Source organism: Lutjanus erythropterus, chromosome 20 (assembly GCF_056507025.1).
Source record: "Lutjanus erythropterus isolate fLutEry1 chromosome 20, fLutEry1.hap2, whole genome shotgun sequence".
Classification (NCBI taxonomy): domain Eukaryota; kingdom Metazoa; phylum Chordata; class Actinopteri; order Lutjaniformes; family Lutjanidae; genus Lutjanus; species Lutjanus erythropterus.
The window spans coordinates 11,507,494-11,528,823 of record NC_139336.1 but is presented as its reverse complement, the minus strand read 5'-3'; the positions used below and the strand labels follow the sequence as shown (position 1 = coordinate 11,528,823).

The 21,330-nt window shown below is 39.1% G+C and overlaps 1 protein-coding gene across 2 annotated transcripts in view; it reads right to left on the bottom strand.

Annotated features, from left to right (window-relative positions):
* lpar1 (lysophosphatidic acid receptor 1) overlaps positions 1-21,330 on the bottom strand; it is a 41,827-nt gene that overhangs the window by 15,006 nt on the left and 5,491 nt on the right. The window contains exons 1-2 of one of the 2 annotated variants that reach the window (XM_084745805.1): positions 9,797-9,882; positions 1,336-2,091 (exon numbers count right to left, since the gene is read on the bottom strand). In XM_084745805.1, the coding sequence (XP_084601931.1) occupies positions 1,336-2,074 (739 nt within the window). In that variant the 5' untranslated portion in view covers positions 2,075-2,091; positions 9,797-9,882. Of the gene's footprint in view, positions 1-1,335; positions 2,092-9,796; positions 9,883-21,330 lie in introns of those variants that run through there. The other variant, XM_084745803.1, reaches the window with a different exon arrangement.

Here is a 21,330-nt window from a genome sequence, read left to right as displayed (position 1 = left end):
ACTCCAGTCAGTCCAAGCAAAAAAGAGCAATGCTTCTATCTTATTACACACCACTGAAGAAGCCTGGGGACTTGCAAAGTGGGAACATATCGCTGCTCAGTGCTTAGACGTAAAACTGTCAGGCTGCACACACACACACACACACACACACACACACACACACACACACACACACACACACACACACACACACACACACACAAAGCTCAGCTTGAAAATAAAACAGGCTCTGTTTCATCACAGGACAGGCTTGTCACTACAACCACAAAAACAATACCACCATGCAAAAACAGTACATCAGGCATAATTTCTATCAAAACAAGATGTGCTGAGGCCTGAGGCATCTTGAGCGTGTCTTACCAGCATGGCCTTATACTGCACAACCACTGTTAATGTAACTAATAATCTTGATCACCTGTGGGTTATCTGTGAATATTTCACAAATCTTGACATCGACAGGGACACTGAGGGGCTCATGATAATTTCCAACTTAAAAAATTGATGATTTTGAGCATTTTCCCAGAAAATTATTCTCTAAATATGCAGAAGTAGGCATCTGTTGCTGTAAATCTTCACTTTCATTTTCTTCAGGAAATAAGGAAATTGATTTTGCTTACAGTGAAAAAAAGAGTACATAAACTCAATAAACCACATTCATCAAACTGCTATGGCAGCAATCTTTCTCTCTGTTCCATTTCTATACCTAAGAAAAATATATATATTATAACTACTATCTTTGCTGTCCTGTGAAAACCACTTATTGGTGATTCTGAATTGTTTGATAAATTGAAGGAGGGAGTGCTCTGTTATGAGTTGAGACAATGCTCCTATTTCTTGAACAAACCATTTACAAAGCCACCAGACAGCTGCAGAGTGCATTTCCACAACGCTGAAAACATGGCATCAGCAAAGTGAAATGCAATTGCAACGCAGTGTTGCCTTGACTCATCAAATGCATCAGAATTAGAGATGCACCGGTTGAGTTGGCTGAAATGGTGTATTTGAGGAATACAGTTGTGCTAGGCAGACACTGTGGTTGGGCAATCTGCTGAATGGTACAAGACTCATCAACAGATTCATTGTTCTGCTGCTGCTGATGACATTAAATGTTGTACTCTTTGCTACAGAGATATGTTACTAAATATATGCACAGTATAGCTAGCTTGCTAGATAGATAAAGACGGTATAAATGTAGTGTATAGATAACTGTGTACAGATAAAAAGCTGAATAAAAAGAGATAGGTCAGTATCAAGTGTGTGCTCCCTGGACCCTGAAAACCTGGAAGCAAGACAGATAGATTGACAGACAGACAGACAGATAGATCTCTTCCTTACCCAGCACAATCACCACGGTTTTCAGCAGAGACATCATGGTGTCTCTGTTGCGTCGTGGTCCAGAGCTGTGCCGTGACATCCTCATGGTCCTCTGGCGCACATAGACAAAGATGTGGGCATATAGTGTCACCATGACAACAAAAGTCACTAGGTTAAACACTGCCCAGAAGACCAGGTAGGAGTTGCTGTAAAGCGGCGCCATGTTGGAGCAAGACTTAATGCTACAGATACAGTTCCAGCCCACACTGGGGATGGCCCCCATGACTATGGACATGGTCCAGATTATGACAATCACCACCACCACACGTCGGTTACTCATGCGAGTGTGTAGCTGCATGCGGAACACGGTGATGTGGCGCTCAATAGCGATGGCAAGCAGGTTGGCCACAGACGCCGTCAAGCTAGTATCAATCAAGCCTTGGCGCAGCAGCCACGTGGAAACAGTCAGACGCTTCGTGTTTGGTCCCGTGTTGAACATCAAGTAGAAGTAGGCCAGTCCGGCGAAGAAGTCAGCAGCTGCCAGGTTGGCCATCAGGTAGTAGATGGGGAAGTGGAATCTCCTGTTGACGTAGATGGCGATCATCACCAGAAGGTTGGCGAGCATGATGAAGATGCACACGGTGATGCCCAGACCCATCACCAGCCTGCTGACGGTGTTCCAGTCTTGAGCAAGGTACTTGCCACTGCGGTTGTAGAAGAAGGCGATGGTCTCATTGTAGTAACACTGTTCCTCATCCATGGTGGTAGTGGTGTTTTCTGAAAGCACAAAATAGTTTAAATGTTAATTAATAAACATTTTAAATGTTAATGCTATAGGGGGAAAAAGCATTGAGTAACTATCTTTGTGCATCAGGATTGCAAGTTCCCCTGAAGTTTAAGGATTTGCGTTGCAGTATTTGTCTGGGGTCACCTATAGGCATCAACAATGAAACCATCAAACCATCAAATGGCCATTATATGGAAAACAGTGTTCTTTAAGCAATTAAATAATTTATCAATTAAATTATGATAAATGTTTTTCAAACATTGTATTTGAACTTGTATTTATAGGGATTTAGGATACATAAACAAAATCTGTTTAAACAAAACACAGTGGCTTCTGTGTTCATTTTTCTTAACTTCAGCCAAGAATGAGTTAATCTGGATGAAAAATGCATATATTCCTCTTTCATAACCCTCAACACAAAGCAGTTCTTTGGGAAACATGGACTTAAGCCGGTTCCTGAAACATGGAAAAACAAAAATCCCCTTTGGATTTAGACTCAACATGATTAGCAATCATTTGTGTGTGTGTGTGTGTGTCCTGAGTAATTTCACATATAGAAAACAGCCTGCTTTAAGACAGGAGCAGCAGCTTTATGAGAGCAAAAGGTCTAAAAACAATTGTTGGAAACAAAACTTGTATTGTCTGCAAGTGACAGTTTACAGCAATACTACCTAAGGCTGGTGCATGTCTGTGTGCGTGTGTATCTGTGTGCTGTGTGAATGAACCTCTGTGTGATATGAAGCTGCAACATGTTTTTTCCATCTGGAGTGGAGTTTTATGAGTTCCTGCTTAAAAGAAAAAAAAAAAACGCATCAGAGGAAACAGAGGAAAGTAAGCACCAACAGCAGCAACATGACGCGCAGAGTCAACTCACACACTCATAAACAATGCTCACAGGAACATGTGTGTGTGTGTGTGTGTGTGTGTGTAATAAGCTCCAGTCCTACACAGATGCAGGCTGGTCTCGCTCATACACCCCAGACCGGAAATAGGACCTCAGGGCTGGAGTAGAGTGGAGTGTGTGTGTGTGTGTGTGTATAAAATGGCATGTCTGTAGCAACTGTAGAAGCAAGAGTGGACGAGGAATGAAAGCCTTAGTATTAGAAGTCCTGCGTCAAAGCCCAGTGTTTTTGTGGAAATCCTTCCCTCTTGATTTACCTTCTAATAAGACTGTTCAAATCCTCTAAGCCCTCTTTTCTCTCTGCAGTGACACAGCAAACATCTCCGCTCTGCCAACACTCAACTGCAAACATGAAGGATTTTTTTCCTCTTGGACTAATTTGCAATGCTGGAAAAACTATCACAAGCTTCACCTCTCAAAAATTCACATGAAAAATAAAGAATACTCCTGGGAACTGAAGCAGTGTTGAAAGCTATGTAGGATGAAGTTTGCCAGAAATATTCTTCGACTTCTGCACGTCAGCTGCAAAGGAGCAATAAATCTCACTGGTGATGTACTGTTTTGACGGCCATGATATACAAGACATATTACATAATGCAGAGGGTTGGTTTTACCAGTACACTATTACAAATAAACATGATAACTGGAACCATAAAGGGTTCTTCGGCTTGTCCCTCCTTTTGGTTCTTGGCAGAACCTCTTATAAAGCGATTTAAGAGAGTTCTAGAAAAGGTTTCACCAAGAACCCCTATGACGTGTTCTACCTTTCTGTCTTGATGAAAGAGTTCCTCAAGAATTTCAACAATCCTTTCTTTCAAAAAGAGGTCTTTGGATTAAAAGTGTTTTCAATGAAAAACAAATACTCTTACAAAGAACGCATGATGGCTTCAGAGGCAAATGGTTCTCAGTAGAACCTAAACCCTTATTTCTAAGAGTGTAGCAATAATATTTTAGCTTTGGACTGCTTTTGCTCCTTAGAACCTCATGCTCAAGTCCTAAATTTAGCCTATGTTCAAATCCTAAATCAAACCAAAAGCAATACTGCACATCAACTATACAGTTGACTGGCTCTGAACGTTGGCAGTGTGCAACATCTTTATATTTCGTAGCCAAAGCGGGTGTGTATTAGGCATGGCAGTGCACCAGGAACAGTATAAAGGAAGTCCTAATCAATTAAATAAACGGTTTTCTGGACTGTGTTTATAGCTCCAATTTCCTGAGGCGGGCCGATAAGGGACTCCATCAGCAGCCATGTTTGCTTGGAGTGGCTGTGAAATGTTATTTAATTCACTGAAATAACAATGGTACATTCTATTAGCTGTATTGAATTATTGGTAATACAGTAAGGCCCCAGGCGTGCCGGATGTATCTGCTTAATTTGCGTGTTGTTTTATTGAGGTCAAAAAATAAACATCAACCAGCGATCGTTATGATAGGGCCACATTTTTTCACTACACGCTGCAACTTTTTTTAAGGGCTTATGTCAAACTGTACAAGCAGAAACCTCACTGTGTGGCTTTGGATAGTCTCTTGATAATTGCACCATGTATAAAATTGTCATATTCATTTAGGAAGGACTAAGAGAAAGAATTGGATACCGACATGTCAGACAAAATGCAGAAAACCTGTATTCAAAATATTCACAGGAGTTCTAGATATGTTAGGCATACTCAGCTACAGTTCAAGTTGCTAAAGTTGTGCAAAATATCTCAAAGATACTCCACCCCTGTAGAAGGAGCTCTGTCTAACCAATTCTTACAATGTCAAACTTTTTGTGGTCATTCATTTTATTTATTTTTATTTTTTTTTCTGTCCTTGCCCCTCTAACTGCACTATTTGGGGTGGTTGAGCCAGGCAGAAGGAAGGATAGAGCCTGGCACATCTCTCTATCCACACAGCTAAAACTGCTGCTACAACTGGAAATTAGATATGTGGGCTGATTAATTATGTCCAAGTGTTATACATCAGTGCCTTGCAACTTTATGATAAATCATGTGTAACTTCCCCCTTTTGTGTTTCTGCATATGTTTTTGTTGTGCTTGCTGTTGCTGTTTCCTCTTTTTTTTATTTTTTCCTGTGCATTTGTTGTTTGTGTGTTTGTTCTGCTGTGTTTCTATTTCTAACCTTTTTTTTTTAAATCAGTGTACAGTCAGCAGTCAGTGCTCGTGTGGACATTGCTTTTTTTGTTGTTGTTGTGTGCTGTAATCATTTCTCCTGGTCATGCTGGCCATTAAGAGGTTTCTTCCTCAAGGGAAGGGACGTCTTACTGGCCTCTTAATGACCTCTGAATGATGCACACAAAAAAAAAAAATCATCCCAAAGTTTACCTGAAGTTAACCTGAGAATTCAGCAGTCTGAATTTACCAAAGTATATTTCAAATTTATGACAAATCTTCCTTTGCATTATCATCTTGAAACTGCAGCTCAGCACAAATAAAGTCCAGGAAAACACAAAAAGACTGATGTTGGAGGATATCCACTCGATTTGTCTCACTTAGACTGCTGAAGACTCATATTTAATTTAGATATAACTTGAAATATATTTGTGCAAGAAACAATCTTTCAGTTGCCAGGATGAACAGGAGGGACCATTAAAGCAAGTCTCAGTGTACATGTGGGCATATGAGTATTGTTTGAGATTTCCTTTACTACTTTAATTTATTAATTAAGATATGAAAAATAACCAGAATCAATCTTAATGCAGACTGTATGTCTTCATATACATAAAGTCACAATGAAGTAGCTCAGGTCAGTGTCCTGGTATAACTGTAAAATTGATGATGATGCACAGAAAGCAGCCATTTCCTGTTTGTGATTGTTTGTTGTTTTCCTATTTGGTGCCTGTGATGATTCTTTTAATTATCTTAGACAGAACGTTATCAAACCTGCATGTAATTTTGAGGTTTTTAATTGTTACCCAGAGAAAGCAGTAAATCAGCCAATTCAAAGCAGCGTAAAGAGCAGCTGAGTGACAGCAGCAGCACTAATGCGGGATAGACCCACAGCGAGGGAGCCGCGACGAGAACTACCACCGCAGATGAAAGCCCATCTATTCTATTTGTCATCTGCGGCTTATGGCCATTAAACGTCTAGAGGGAGCAGTCAGCAGGGCATTAGATGCCTGAGGCGAGTCGTCAGTACTAGAAAGTAGAGGAAGTGTCAGTGGCCTCTCAGTGCACATTCCCAACACTTTCATCAGACCCTTGGAGCCTGCAGAGAGAGATCCTGTCATTGTGTGTGTGTGTGTGTGTGTGTGTTTGGTGGGTGGGTCTTGTAAAAAGGGAAAGATTGAGCAAGAAAGAGGACGCATAAAGAGGGGATTTTAGATTTCTGTGTTCCTGCACCTGGGTGTGTATATGTGCACTATAAAAGAGAAAGTTTGAATGACTAAGTTGTTGAAGCATTTCAGTGTGTGTGAGCAATAGCGGGAAGTTTGGGACTGTGTGTGTACAATGAGTTGAACCCCGGGTGTTAAAGACGGGGAACAAAATGCTCGCTGTGCTTGAGTGTGTGTCGACACACTCTCTTCATGCTTGTTAGTAATGTGTGATAAAGTCTGGCAGCAAGGAGAGGGAGAAGAAAGTGTGTTGTGTGTGTGTGTGTGTGTGTGTCAGTGTGTCTAACAGGCTGTGAAAGGACCACCCTGGAATCCATACCAATGAGGTCATAACTCAAGTAACAGCAGCAGGGCGGCATATTCATAACATATGCCTAATTAACACACACACACACACACACAATTATCAGTTTCTTTTTTACTGTTACAATCATACCACTTTATCTGTTGTTCGTAAATAAGCAAATACATGAACGTGCTTCTAAATAAACATTTAAAGGTATAATATGTAACATTTCTGCCTTAAATGATCTAAAAATGCTAGACAAAGGTTACATATTTTGATGAGTTGTGTACTTACATTGCGTACTAACATTATCTCAAATATTTCCAACAATGGTCAAACCCAAAGAAATCTATAATTTTTTCAAGGTAATAGTCCATTTTCTACTAGCCAAGAGTTGCTATAAATTCTGGGGAAACACACTACATGTTTTATATGTCAGAGAGTAAGGAAGGAATTCAGTGAACGTGACTAAACATAATGTAAAAAAAACCCCTTAATAGTACCTCTTCTATTAACAAGATGTCAGTGTTTTGGAGTCATGTCAGATAGACCTTCATCTAGTCCTCGAACAATGAAAACAGCAACTCCCATGATCCCACACTACTTCACAATGTCAACACATTTTGTTGTTATTGTTTAAATGTGAGAGAAGTGGCAGGACCTATATGTTGTGTGACCTATATGTTGTGTGTTTAACATAGACTTGTTTGCTTTTAATGGTTTAACTTCAGCTGAACGACACACTTCCTTACAGGAAGAGATACAGCCACAGCGCCAGAGTTGTTGAAAGCTGCTGACAATCAAGAACAAAACCAAAAGTTAAAGTACCACTTGCAGCTGCTGCTGACTGCAAACTTCATGACATAACACTCATTGTATGGTGAAATGAGCAAATCTTGAAGAGAAGAAGAAGAAGAAAAGATGATGGGCTCACTCATCAGGACATTTAATGGACATCTTCTAAACGAATTATCAGGCATCATGTATGCACACTTGGTCTTTTGACTTAAGGGGAGTTGGTAGTGCGAAGTCATAACAGAAGTTATGTTTTTATGTATTCACATAGTCTAGACTGTAGTCTTTGTAATATTATTTGCAGAGACCCAGCAGTGGGCGGTGTTGGTAAGGAAAAACTCAATCTACCAGGCAGAAATAAAGCTATGTAGGTACATTCCTTGATGTTATCGGTTCTGATATTACAGCGAAAGGTTATACTACTCCTACAGTGTTACAGAGCTAGAGAAGTGGCAGGACATGATGTTGACTTGGTCTTACCCTCCCTTGGTCTTGTTTCTGTCCCTGCCTTGGTCGTGTCTCAGTCTTTACACACTCTGGTCTTGGTCATGACTTGGTGTTGTTCTTGACTACAACACTGCTATTGTTACCATGACAGTGATGGTCACCTGATAATGGTCACTTAACGTTCGCGTGTGTCAAAATACACAATGATATTAAAATGATTGAAGTCATCATTTGCATTTTGTCTGTTAAATCTCTTCACTTTTGTTTTTTAACTGCATCATCATACACCGAGCAATGCAGGAGCAACAACATGGCAGTCTGTGAACTTTACAAACCAAAAATGGCCACAAACTAACTGTGATGGAAACAGAGGGTGATAGAAATGGAGGGCAGGCAAGACAGCACAGGGCGCTACTCGGACATGCTCTGCTGAAGTCAGCTAAACCACTTTTGATGGTAGTAAAACCTCCTCTACTGCTGTCCACTGTGATTGACTCTTTGGCTGACAGAGCTTTTGGATTTGACCATGATTTAAGATGTGTTGCTCTTGATGGAAGAGATGGAGAGACTGAACAGATAGATAAGAACATCCAACATGTAGGACTGTCTTCCAAAGAAAAGCAAAATTTTAGCAAATACTCCAAAATGATATATATTTAAGTGACAAAGTCTTCTACTGGCCAGAGTAATTATGACAGGAGTAATTAAGGAGGGAGCAATGTGACGTTATTATAGATGGTTGGGGTGGATGGATAGGTCATCACAGGAGACTGCTGTTTGACATCGGTTTCTTTTAACCATGACCACAGTCTTTCCCTGACCATAACCACATGGTTTCTACAGCAGTCATGGACGATGAATGTCCCCTAACCTTGACGAAGAAGTAAATCTAACCCAAGCCATGATCTTTCCCTGACCCTAACCCAGTTGCGCTTGTGCCTGGAGCTAACCAAACCTTAGCCATAGAATGGCCACATCATAAAACTGATTTGTAACTGGTAACTGGTTTTGGAATATACAGAAAAACACAGTCAAAAGATCAGGAAATTATGTGTTGTTCTAAAGGGCAATTACAAATGACTTATTCTGTGGTATAATTTGAAGGCAACATCCATATCCTTAGGGCCTGAGGTAAAAATACTGCTGCTGTTGTGTTGTGTAATGTTACTCTAGCGTTCAGTTCTTAACTGACTTGTATTCTTATTCTACTTTGCATGAAGCCTCAATCTAAGATCAAACTTTTTTTAATCAGCATTTTCCATTTAAGTTTTTTTACTGACAAATATAAAAAACATAAATCTTGTTTAGGAAAAATATGCTTCTGAATCTACTATAGGTCTGAACATCGTTTGTGTTTTGTAGGGTGTTACAGGGTTGCGGATCGATTGATCATTGTTCTTACACATACTGGGATAAAATGGCTGGGTCCATCAGCTCAAAGATAAAACAGCAGTTGAATAAACCTCAAACAGGAACTGAACCAAAGTTTTCTCTCTGTTTCTCAATAATGCATCATCCAACTTTCTGGTAGCGATTGTTAAAATGGTCCTGAGAGGAATAATGTCTTAAAAGGAGAACCACTCAATTTCATATTTGATGTTATTCTTATGCAGAGACAAAGTTTAGTCTGTAGTAGAGAACATTTATTAGTGTGTCATCAGACAGATGCCTGGACAATCTCTGATCTGGAAGTCCACACTGAGCTATATTCAACAGGGAATTGATGAAAAAGACTTGGCAACATTTCACATCATTTTCCAAGGAAAGTGTTTTCCTTTAACTGATAAAACGATGATCAACATCTCACTTGTACTGTCTGGATATTACTTATTATTATTGTTCATATTTCATTACTTAAGTTCATATCCAGATCAAACTTTAAGGTGCTTCTGATGACTTACAAAATTGTAAATGATGACCCTTACATACCTGTCTGATCTCCTTGATCTCCTGCTTTATCCCACACTTCAAAAGAAGTCAGCAGGCCCTTTCCTATTGTTCCCCCTTTCCTCTGGAAAACCCTGATGGCTGATAACAGAGAATATGACTCTGTTAATACTTTCAAATCAGTTCTCAAAACTCATGATTTGCAAACACATCACCTCACCCTCTGTGGAAGAGGACCTGTGCCCTCATAAACTTCTGAGATAACAAAAACACAATAATTCTTATTTTCGAATTATTGTACTCTAATGAAAACATACTTGTGAGTGTTATACTCAGTTTTTGCCATATTAGGTCCTTTAAGGGCAAAAAACCTACATCTTCTGAGCAACATGTCTTCGGAACAATGGACTTTTGTTTTGTTTACAAATTGGATTTTGGTCCAATGGGACACTTGTCAGACTATTGAGGTTTTGAAATAATGGGCCATTTGAACAATTTGTGGTCCCCTAAAGCCCTCAACGTGTTTCCATTATACTTCCAGCTGGTTGGACTCAGTCTCAATTAATCTTTTGCTGTAATCCCATAAAAGAATACTGTAAACTTTCTGAAAACCACTGCATCTCTCCAACCCTCTGTTTGTTTGTTGCCCCATGAGTACACAAGTGTTCAAGTCATGTGCCTATGTTTCTCTCCCCTTTCTCCTCCTTGTCCTCTCTTTTCACTCAGGCTTCTCTGTGCTGGGATCTCTCTCTTTCCTAGTACCTCAATCCAGATGTTTTGGATCTGGATCTTCATCATTCAGGATATTCAGCCTCTCTTTTTGTCTCTCTCTCTCTCTCTCCGTTGTGTGCATGTTGTCCTTGTCTCACTGTCCCTCTTTGTGTTTATTTTTTTTTCTCTTATCATGTGAATGGCGTGCTTGAGCCTTGTGTCTTGTGTGTTTGTGTAGTCTGTCCTTCTAGGTTTCAGTGGTGGAGAGGTGGCCCCTGAAAGTTGCCAGATGTCCCCCCTGATCCATATTCTTCATAGATTTTAACAATCTATCTATAATTTTGGCATCCTGATTGTCTAAAATTTCACTACATCTGTTTAATTTCTTTCTGTCCTGAGAGACAGATCCCTGTCTCTGTCTCTGAGGTCTCTTCCATTGTTTCCATGTTTAAGTTTTTTTTGGTGTGTTTTTCTTTATCCGAATAGAGCAAGGATAGAGGATGTCATATGCTGTACAGATTGTAAAGTCCCTTGAGGCAAATTTGTGATTTGTGCCATATATAAATAAAATAGATTTGAATTGATTTATGAAACTTTGACTTTGAAATGTACAAGCCCAAGGCTATCATGCTGATGTATATTTTCAGAAAGAATTGTGGTGATATTCTATTTTTATAGAGAAGAGAATACATCCTCTGACTTTGGAACTCAGTGAAATGTGATCATTTGAAGTTAATTTGAACATTACGGTCCAGAAAATATTTTATTGTCTGAGAAATGGCCTCTGCAGTTCATCATCATGGCATTTCACAGAAAATTGTTGGCCCTGTGGTGTCTAACTTCGTAAGAATTTTTCATTTTCATAAAAAGCTGAGTAGCGTCCAAGAGTGATTACAGTTATGCATAAATTATCAAACTGAATAGTAATGCCACTGCAAACAGCTGGGGCATGATGATGATTTTTAAAGATGCCAAACTATTTTTAGTATATAAACTCAATCACCTGACTTGTGGGGTTCAGCTGCGCAGCATTTTTCAAACCAGACTTTGATGTGAATAAGTTATGAGTGATAAAGGTCACATCTAAAAGTGATAGAAAGTCTCTTCACTGTCTGGTAGAATCTGCTTTAGAGAGAAACTTGTCTGGCATATGTTTAGTTATGGCCTAAACCTCAGATTAGTTCGTTAAGAATTATCTTATTTACCAAGACCTAAGGTTGATAGCATCTGGTGTCACATTCTCATTGCAGATCCATGTCTTTGCCCATCCATCAGTCCATCGGTCCATCCATCCCCCATCCATTTTCTGCCACTTATTTGGGGTCAGGCCGCAGTGGTAGCAGGCTAGGCATGGTATACCAGGCATAGCTGTCCCAGGCAACACTTTCCAGCTCCTCCTGGGGAATCCCAAGACCTTCCCAGCAGAGATATGTTATATATGATATATGAAATACCTCAGGGTCTCTTCCAGTTGGACGAGCTGGAAAACCTCCAAAGGGAGGCGTCCAGGAGGCATCCTCATATGATGCCCGAACTAGCTCAGCTGGCTCCTTTTGACGCTAAGGAACTCCAACCCCCTCACCCCATCTCTAAGGCTGAGCCCAGCCACCCTGCAAAGGAAACTAATTTCAGCCCCTTGTATCCAAAACATATTCCTTTCGGTCATGACCCAAAGCTCATGAACACAGGGGAGGGTAAACGTAGATTGCCCGAAAAATCAAAAGCTTTGCCTTCCAGCTCAGCTCCTTTTTCACCACCGTCTGTCACATAATGTCCGTAACGTCACATCAAAACGCCAGTTTATCTCACAGTCTCTAAGATACTTAAATTCCTTCACTTGGAGCAGCAATTCACTCCCAGTCCGAACAGAGCAATCCACCGTTGTCTGGCGGAGATCCCTGGCCTCAGACTTGGAGGTGCTGACACATTCAAACCGCCATAGCATGTGATCAAGATCATGGTCTAATGAAGCCAACATTTGAATCAACTTTTAAGCAAGAGACCTTTCTCAGTCATAGTAAATTGTGTTTCTTTTTGTTACTTTACACCCACTTGACATCATTGCGTGTCTAAATCACCCTGGACGTGATACAGTATTCCAGTCATCATTTGTTTGGAAGTGTCAGGGCTACTATCTCATATTGGTTTAAAAAGGCTGATTTATTTTGCATCTCGGTGCAGACTGAGATGATTTATGGTTGTACATTCTACTATATTGCAGTCTGGGTGTAAAGATTTCAATTTTGAATGTGAGCCTGATCCACAAATTCCTACTTGGCAGTGTTGTGGCAGTGTGGATATCATATGTATGACAAGTGACACTGAGAGGACTTATAAATTTCCATACTTCTTCCACTTCAACACTATATAAACTGCCTTGAATTGTCCTCCTTCCCACATATTCTATTTCTCATGCCCCCAGCTCTATTTCTCCTATCTTCCTTCCCTGTCTCCTTGCCTCCTGCTCTTCTTCAATGCCTTCACACCAGTAATTTCTTCCTTAACAACTCTTCTTCCCACTTTTTCTTTCCCTTACCTTTCCCTTTCCATAGCTGCTCCCCTCTTCCTCACCTCTCGACTTTTTGCCCCTCCTCCTTCCTTTCATTCCCTCTCTACTTAACTCTTTTCCACACTGTACCTCCTTAACTTCTCACTCTGTTCTTCCTTTCCTCCCTTATTCTCCACTCTCCTCTCTGCCCGTTTCTGTTTAACCTTTCTCTTCTCTCCCTTGAACTCATCTTCTGTCATCTGTCTTCTTTTCAGCTTTCCTCCCCTATCTCCTCCTCTCCACCTCACTCCTCCTCCTCCTCCACCAACTCCCCCTCTCGTCTTTGCCAGCTCTCCACACAATGTGCCCATTGTTTCCACACTCCCACCCGAGAAAGCAGAGAAACAGGACTTCTACAACCCCAGAATACACACAAACACTGACACACATAGGCTTTTATTCTCTGACTTTCTCTTAAACATCATGGGCGAGTGCACACAAATCACACACACACACACACACTCGCACATACTCTCAAACAGTTGCAGCGGAGCGGCAGAGCTTAGTACAAGGCCTGGATTGATAGCTGGTGTTGAGTCATTTGTGACTGCAGCCGTGACGGGCTGATTCATGGCTCGTCAGTGGATGATACCCTTCCAACCACTTAAGCACTTCCACCTCATCACACGCAGTTCCAAACTGACACATGTTCACTCATTACATTTGTGGCTAAGAATAGAGTAGAATAAAATAGAGCAGAACAGAATAGAACAGAATAGAATACAACACTTGGCCACTGCATCAAACTGCACCACCCCTAACAAGCGTGTGTCAGGTTCGGAATGACAACTTGTAGAAAGCTGCTGCAGTTGTGAAATGAGACGGAAAAGCCACCATGGAAAAAACGCTGTATGGTTGAGGAGAAAAGGAGGTTTCAGGTTAAATGGATAAACTCTCCCTTCGTGTGATTTCGGGGAACAGATAAAGTGTTCGGCCTCATCTGCAAACAGGTGAATTCTGTGCTCATGGGATTTTTTTTGTTTTGTTTTGTTTTGTTTTTTGTTAAATGCTAGACCGATCACAAATCACAACAAGTTTATGGGTTTTCCCGTGTGGGCCTCAGTCATGCTGGCTCCAAATAGAATAGCATAGAATAGAAAAGAACAGAATGTGTTAAGTCTTATATTCTAGACCATATTTTTTGCTTGATAGATTAAACTAGACTTGACTTAGTTCAACTAGAATAGAACAGAATGAGTGGAATCTAGAATATTACTGTAGTAAAGTCAATTAAAACTTGACTTGACTAGAATCAACATAACTAGGATAGAATAGAATAGAATAGAATAGAATAGAATAGAATAGAATAGAATAGACCAATCCATAACCTGTGGGCCCAGCCCAGCCCTCTGGGTGACTTTGCAATGTGTAAAAAAATGCAGTTAATTCCAGACCAGTATTGAATATTGTGCATAATATTGCTCAGACATCTAACAATATTAGTGGAACCTTGTTGCTCAGGTACTATCAAAAGCTTTGATTCAAAAATGGTTTTGCAAGAACAGAGATAACCTAACTCTCTGCAGGTGCAGGATTACTACAAGGGAGCGGAAACATCTGAAAAAACTGAAACAATTCTTCAGATCTCAATAAATTGTTCAAATCTCACAGTGCATACATTAGTAAATTAGTAAGTACTGTTGTTGTTAAAAGTGTTCTTAAAAAAATTGGAGGTTTTGTTATTTACAGGTTATTATGTAACTGTTTTATTGGTCTGGTCCACTTGAGATCAAATTGGGCTGTATGTGGCCCTTGAACTAAAATTAATTTGACATCCCTGAGTTAGGGGTATCTGTCTAGAATATTATTGTAGAAAAGCCAAAAAAACATATTTGAACTTAACCACAACTATAAAAAAAAGAGTTGTGTGTTTTAAATGATAATATTAAGGAAACCACATTACAGGAGATTCATGAAGCACCATTTCATCACATCACCAACAGTAGCACGTCTGGAGAATTTACTCCCGGACGTATTCTGACAAAACAATCATTTATTCCCAAGGGAGAAGGAGTTAACTTGTTAAATTACACACAGCCCCGTGGAGACAGGCTGTGTCACAGTGGTTTCTGGTTTGTGCAAAGCCACTGAACGCAATGTTTTATTTCTAAATAACAGCCAGAATCATAAATAACATATACAAGCCGTTTTAATTTGGCTATAAATTCTTCCAGGGATCATAGCTTGGGAAAGCATAGTGACAACCGGAATCTAGCTCATGGGTTATTATCTACAGAGCAGCGTATTACACACCCTTTCATTTCGCAAATGTCCATCTAATAAGCTTCTTTCCTGTAAGGTCTTTTTGCTATGATCTGTTCCACATGTTTTAGTAAAGCAGGTTTTCAAATGGCAGGAAAATTTGCAATTATGAAATTAACCGTGGTATAAGCCTTCAGAAATGCATAATCATAAGCAGTATTGCACAAATACCTGGTGGGTAAACCATTTTACAACTTAAACTTGGTTGCATCAGAGAATGATGTTTAAATGAGTAACAGCAATGTGTCAGTGTCTTGGAAGCACAAAGACCTGTGTGTGTTTATACAACCCATTTTCATTTTGTCACGAACTTTAGCATCATACAGATGCACAGGGTACTCACTGAGTGGTGATATGAAAGACTTTTTAACCACATGGTTAACTTTATGAAAGTTACAGTTTGGTTAGGATTAGATACCAAAACTATTTGGTTAATTAGGAAAAGATCAGATTTTGGGTTAAAATAAGTATGCTACATTACATTACATACAGTACATTACAAATCATTTGATGTAAGTGACACAAGTCACATGTGAATAATTATGTAGGTAAAATAAGTATGCGATGTTCAATGAGACAATTTACATGAATGAAGTGACAGAAGTCACATACATAAGGTTATGTAGGTAAAAAAGGTTATGTAAGGCGAGTTATGTGTCACAGTTTACAAAAGTCACGTAATGTAATTGGCATAAGTCAAATGAATATGTTTTGTGACATAATACAGTTCCTTTTACCATCTGTATGAAAGAGTAATCCAGAGTGACAAAATGTTCGTAGGCCTATTTGACAATCTGGGACTTGATACAGGCTGGTTTACACAAAATAAATTTATAAAAATTGTCACTTTTTTGTGCATGAACACGCACATCTAATATACTAATAAATAAACAGTGCACTTTTATCATGATGAGGGAGAAAGCTGACCTGAAAAACGCAACATGTGCAGTACGTGCTTACACTCCGGACGCTGTTTGGGTGTTTTTATAAAGGAAAGCTTCGCCAACCACAACATGATGCAGGACAAGAGGAACTGGGGAAACTTGATATCCGCTTTTGTGCCATGTAACTGTATATTTACAGCGGTGTAAAAAATTTTTGCATTATCATGCATTTATTATGATCACCACACTTCTCCAAATATTTAGCAATGATAAACAGCCTCTACTACATGTATCAGGTTCCTGTGCAGTTTATTGTTGGGTGTGTTCAGTCATCATCTAATGAAATCACACTGTTGGAGACAGATTCCACTGATTACATCACCGCAGCAGATGCAATTTGGAATTGCGTCAGTGCGGTCTGCAGAGACTGAATGATCTGGACAGTCAAAATCACTAATGCTGTCCACTGAATGAAAACAAATGCTTGCCTGCATGCGCAGCAATCAAAGTAACTTTAAAAGGTGTGTGTACAAAGTGCATTGACTTAAAATCAAAAGAAAATGCAAAAGAATTACACAACATAGAAAATTTAAGCAAGATAGTGCATTCTGTAAGTATCTGTCTAGTATGTGGCTCAATGTCAGTATATTACATTTAAAGTAAACCAATGATTAGATGGTCAAAATGCTGACTTTGAGCTTTAATGTTCTTTGAGACCTATATATACAGATTAGGTGACTGGCCCTTGTTTATATAGTCCCTAAATTCCCAATTTTAGAACAATGCAGCGAGACAATATTTTTAAACACGCTCATGGGACAACCAAGGAGTTTTTTTTATGGCCAAGCAAGAATGTCCTTTACTGGCCAAACCAGTCACCTGACCTCAGCTGAACTGAAGACCAGACTGACGGCCAAAAGCATGCCAGCTTTATTTATGTTGCACTTCAGAAAACAGAAGGTACTAAGTTCTTCACTCTAGGAAGAAAGGAAAAATAAGAGGTACAGTGGCTTTGGAGAGCACTCAAACCTTTTCACTTTTTGCAATTATAGGTCACTCAATTTTTGATAATTGGGATTTTGAGAAAGTTTTGATTTTAACTTTTCTAATATGCTGGAAAAATATATTTTTAAAAGACTATTTTACTTGTCAAAGTTGCTGAGACTTCTCTAAATGCTACTCAAAACACAGATAATAACCATAACCATTTTTTAAATTTAGCTTTGATTTAAAGGGGCAACAGATTAGCAGGTTATTGTTGAGACAGATGTGATAGCAGTATTAATTAATTAGTGTGTCAAAACATAGAGAGCTTACCAGTGCTTGTGCAGTATTCCTGTCTTTTTTAAACCAAGAGGTGAGACAGGGGTCCTTAGGGTAAAGCTAAACATTGATGGAAATCTGGGAAACAACTTTAAAGACATTTTCATCAAAAAATAAATTTTAAAACAAAGATGGTGATAATAGCACATTTTATACTTAGGAGTATATAGTTTTAGTTTTAGATTTTGAGTTGTGAATTCTTGCCTGGGACAAGTGTGTCTTCTAGCAGCAGGTGAATTTTTAAAAAAATAAAGCAGACCAAAACATTTCATTCATTGCATATATTTCATACATATATATATATATATATATATATATATATATATATATATATATATATATATATATATATATATATATATATATATATAAATCCTTAAAGATACATTTTCACCAAAAAATGGAATTACAGTGTTGTTATGAATAATTTTTAGTAGTATTTAAAAAGAAAGAAGGAAAGGAAAAGGAAAAAACATGTGCCTTGTCAAGTTTTACACATCATTATTTATTTATTTATTCTGTGTATTCTGTCTTTATCTCAATCAATGTTGTATCTGTAAAGTCACTATTGTATTGTTTTGTTTTTGCACCAATATTTAAAAAAAGGAAATGATTTGTCCCAGTTCTCAAGAATTGCTGATATTCAATTCAAAATGGACTGACAATGAATAAACACACAATAATCCATAAGGACAAAGCACAGTTTGTTTGGAAATCTCTAATTTACATGAAGCATTCATACCTTTAATTCAGGCCTTTGTAGAAGGAGCTTTGTGCATTTGTGCTGTTTCCTTCATTCTTCCTGGCAAAGCCTTTCAAGCTCAGTCAGCAGGATGGGGAGAGTTTGTAAGCTGCCAGGTCTCTCCACAAACGTCCATTCAGTGACATTCAGGGACTTGTCCTGAAACCACTCCAGGGTTGTCTTGGCTGAATTGTATGCCTCAGGTTGCTGTCATGTTTAAGGTGAATAATTGGCCCAGTGTGAGGTTGTGCAGCTGCTTTACTTCAAGGACCTCTGAGTATTTGGCTGCACTTTGTCTCACCAGAGGGGAGAATGTTATTGAATACTTAACTGAGAGATTTGATTTATTGATTTTTAATAAGTTTGTAGAAATGCAGAAAACATGTTTTTGCTTTGTCATTATGTTTTTTTTTTTTATCACAGATTGATGGCTGAGGAAGTAAAATAGTTTATTTATTATATTTAAAGTGGCATTACAGGGAAATTTTGGCACTTTTCATGTGGATGTCCAGTCAGTGTTGACAGGAAATATAAGTGAGTTTTGCAGCAGAGTTCGTCTGCACATTTTGAGTGAGACAGTGCACTAGTAATCTACTGTATGTGTATGTGTATGGGATATTCTTATATCTGATACAGCTGTAAAATAATTCTCTCACTCATTTCCTCTCGCATACTTTGGTTCTGCTTTCTGCTCTTTCTCACTGTACAAATCATTTACATGGTTTGAACCCACACACTCACTCTCACATGCAAAAGAGAATTAAGAAATGTTGAATGAAGAGTTGCAAGAAAGGAAGAGGAAGGAGGCAGCAAGAGTGCTGTGGGGTTTTTTTTTTTCACAAGCTGATGCGTTTCAGTGCCCACCGGCATGAGCTACTGAAACTGCACGCTGTATGCTTTGACAACACACACACTGAAGTCTGAGTTCAGTGACTGCCTGCCAGACTCCATTAACATATTGCTCAATTTGACAGTTATAAATATCTACTCCTTCTAAAAGATTATTAAAGATTTCTTACAACTCACAATCAGACACTTACTCATTCAGAGAACATTCTGCACTAATTTGAACTTTCTCTGTCCACTACAAAACATATTTTGTAATAGTCTCTTTGCTCCATTGGGAATGTCAATGCATGTAAAGATACTGTATGTGTCACCTACACGTTTTTTCACAGTGCAGTGGCAACTCCCAAAAGGATGCTGGTGCAGCAGTATGTGCACATTAATTGTTGGAGAGTAGACAGTACACCAGGAATCTGTTTAGTAAATGCTGCTCAACAGGTATGCTGACCATCAAAACAGACTAGTGTATAGGTCCAAACCTGTGGTAAGTGGATGTGTGCCTGCCTGCTTTTTGATGTCTTTCTCATCATCTTTTATATTTTCTCCATGTCAGTCTCCATTTCCCTGAGTCGTCTGGACGGGTCTAACACACAGCAGGGCTGTCACATGTGGTTTCTGCAGGGCTACAAGTTGTTCTTTTAGCCCACACATCAACTATTCTGCACAGAGGTTACATTTTGTTTCGGTGGCAATATTTAGCATCAGGTGTACCCTATGACAGGGGGTGTTATGATGATAAACAAATTCCTATGCCACCCAACGTTATCCTTTAAAACTAAATTTCTCTCCGAAAAGTCATCAGTAACCACAATATATGATAATCATGTCAAAAATGTCTCCTATCCAAAATTGTATTATTTGTGCATCACAAACACACACACTCACTAACAATGGAGACGTCACTGCGATAAAAGCAGCTTCCTCTCAAAACCACAGTTCATTTTTGCATTAGCTGAGATAAAAATGAAGGCCAGATGAGTTTGAAGAGGACCTTTGTTAGAACATTTACATTATCTGCTTGTGCAGACACTGTAAGCAGAACAAACAGCTGATGTATGTAAATATAAACCATGAAAGCCAAAACTATGAGTTAGGAATGTGTCTGCCAAGACCATCAAATACCATCAGTCAACCAACAAACGCCTGACAGCCAGGACAGTCTACAGTAGTTTAACCTTAATTATACCATGACAACCATTAAATTCACACATCTGAAATAGTTAAACAGATCTACCCATGAGTTAAACTCTCTATGAACTTTTCAGACATTTTAACACTTTATTATTTTCACACAGCTTCTTGTTTTGTCCAGTGCAATTCTGCATTGCAGCATCACCACCAGGTAGCGCTGTGTAGAAATAAAAAAAACATTATTCAACAAAAATGGAAGTGGCCATTATTCCCATTATTCTCCCATTATTTTAATAGATACATAGGCCTTAATGCTTCAGCACTATACAAGGTAACTATTGAAGCAAGTATTTAACTTTTTATTCTCCAGCTACAACATCTGCTCTGATCTGGTCTACTTAATTTGGGAATACATTGTATGATTAAAGAAATGTTTAAATGTTGTTGTTTTAAATTTAATTTCACACAGTCTGATTGTTAAGCCATGACCTGACTGCTCACGCTGTGCGTGTAAAATACAAAATAAAATGGTCCCTTGGACCCTGCAGACATTTCTGGTTATTGACAATTGTCAATAAAAAATGTTTGAAAGCTCCAAGGCAGGCAGAGGTTTGTTTGGTAGCAATATTGCTATCCAGGCAGAAACTGGCTGGCTTGATCAGCTGTGCCATCCTGTGTAAAACTTTGAGGTCCCATCGTACATGGGCTCACAGATGGCGAGGACAGGACAGTATGGCTTGTCCATTTTGCAGAGATAATTTGAGGTAAGCTAGCTATGTTTTACAGTCCAGATTTTCCATCCACATGATGCACCGTGTCACCATGGCAATTTCAGATGCTCAGAGCTTGACAAAAGAGGACCAACCTTACTGACAAATCAGATATTCATCCTAACGTTTGATTGCCATTTGGGAGCAGGTGATCATTCCTCGCTCCCCCCTGAACAATGCACAGCAAATGATATCTGATGAAGCTGAAATTCTGTGCAACTCTAATATGAGTGCAGCTAAACATTCAGGTCAGAAATGGCCTAAAATGATACAGTGTATGCTCAGCTTTACGATGATCACAATGAATGCCCTTTAGTTGATTTCATGTACTGCTTATACACTGAGTGGAAATAAGTAAT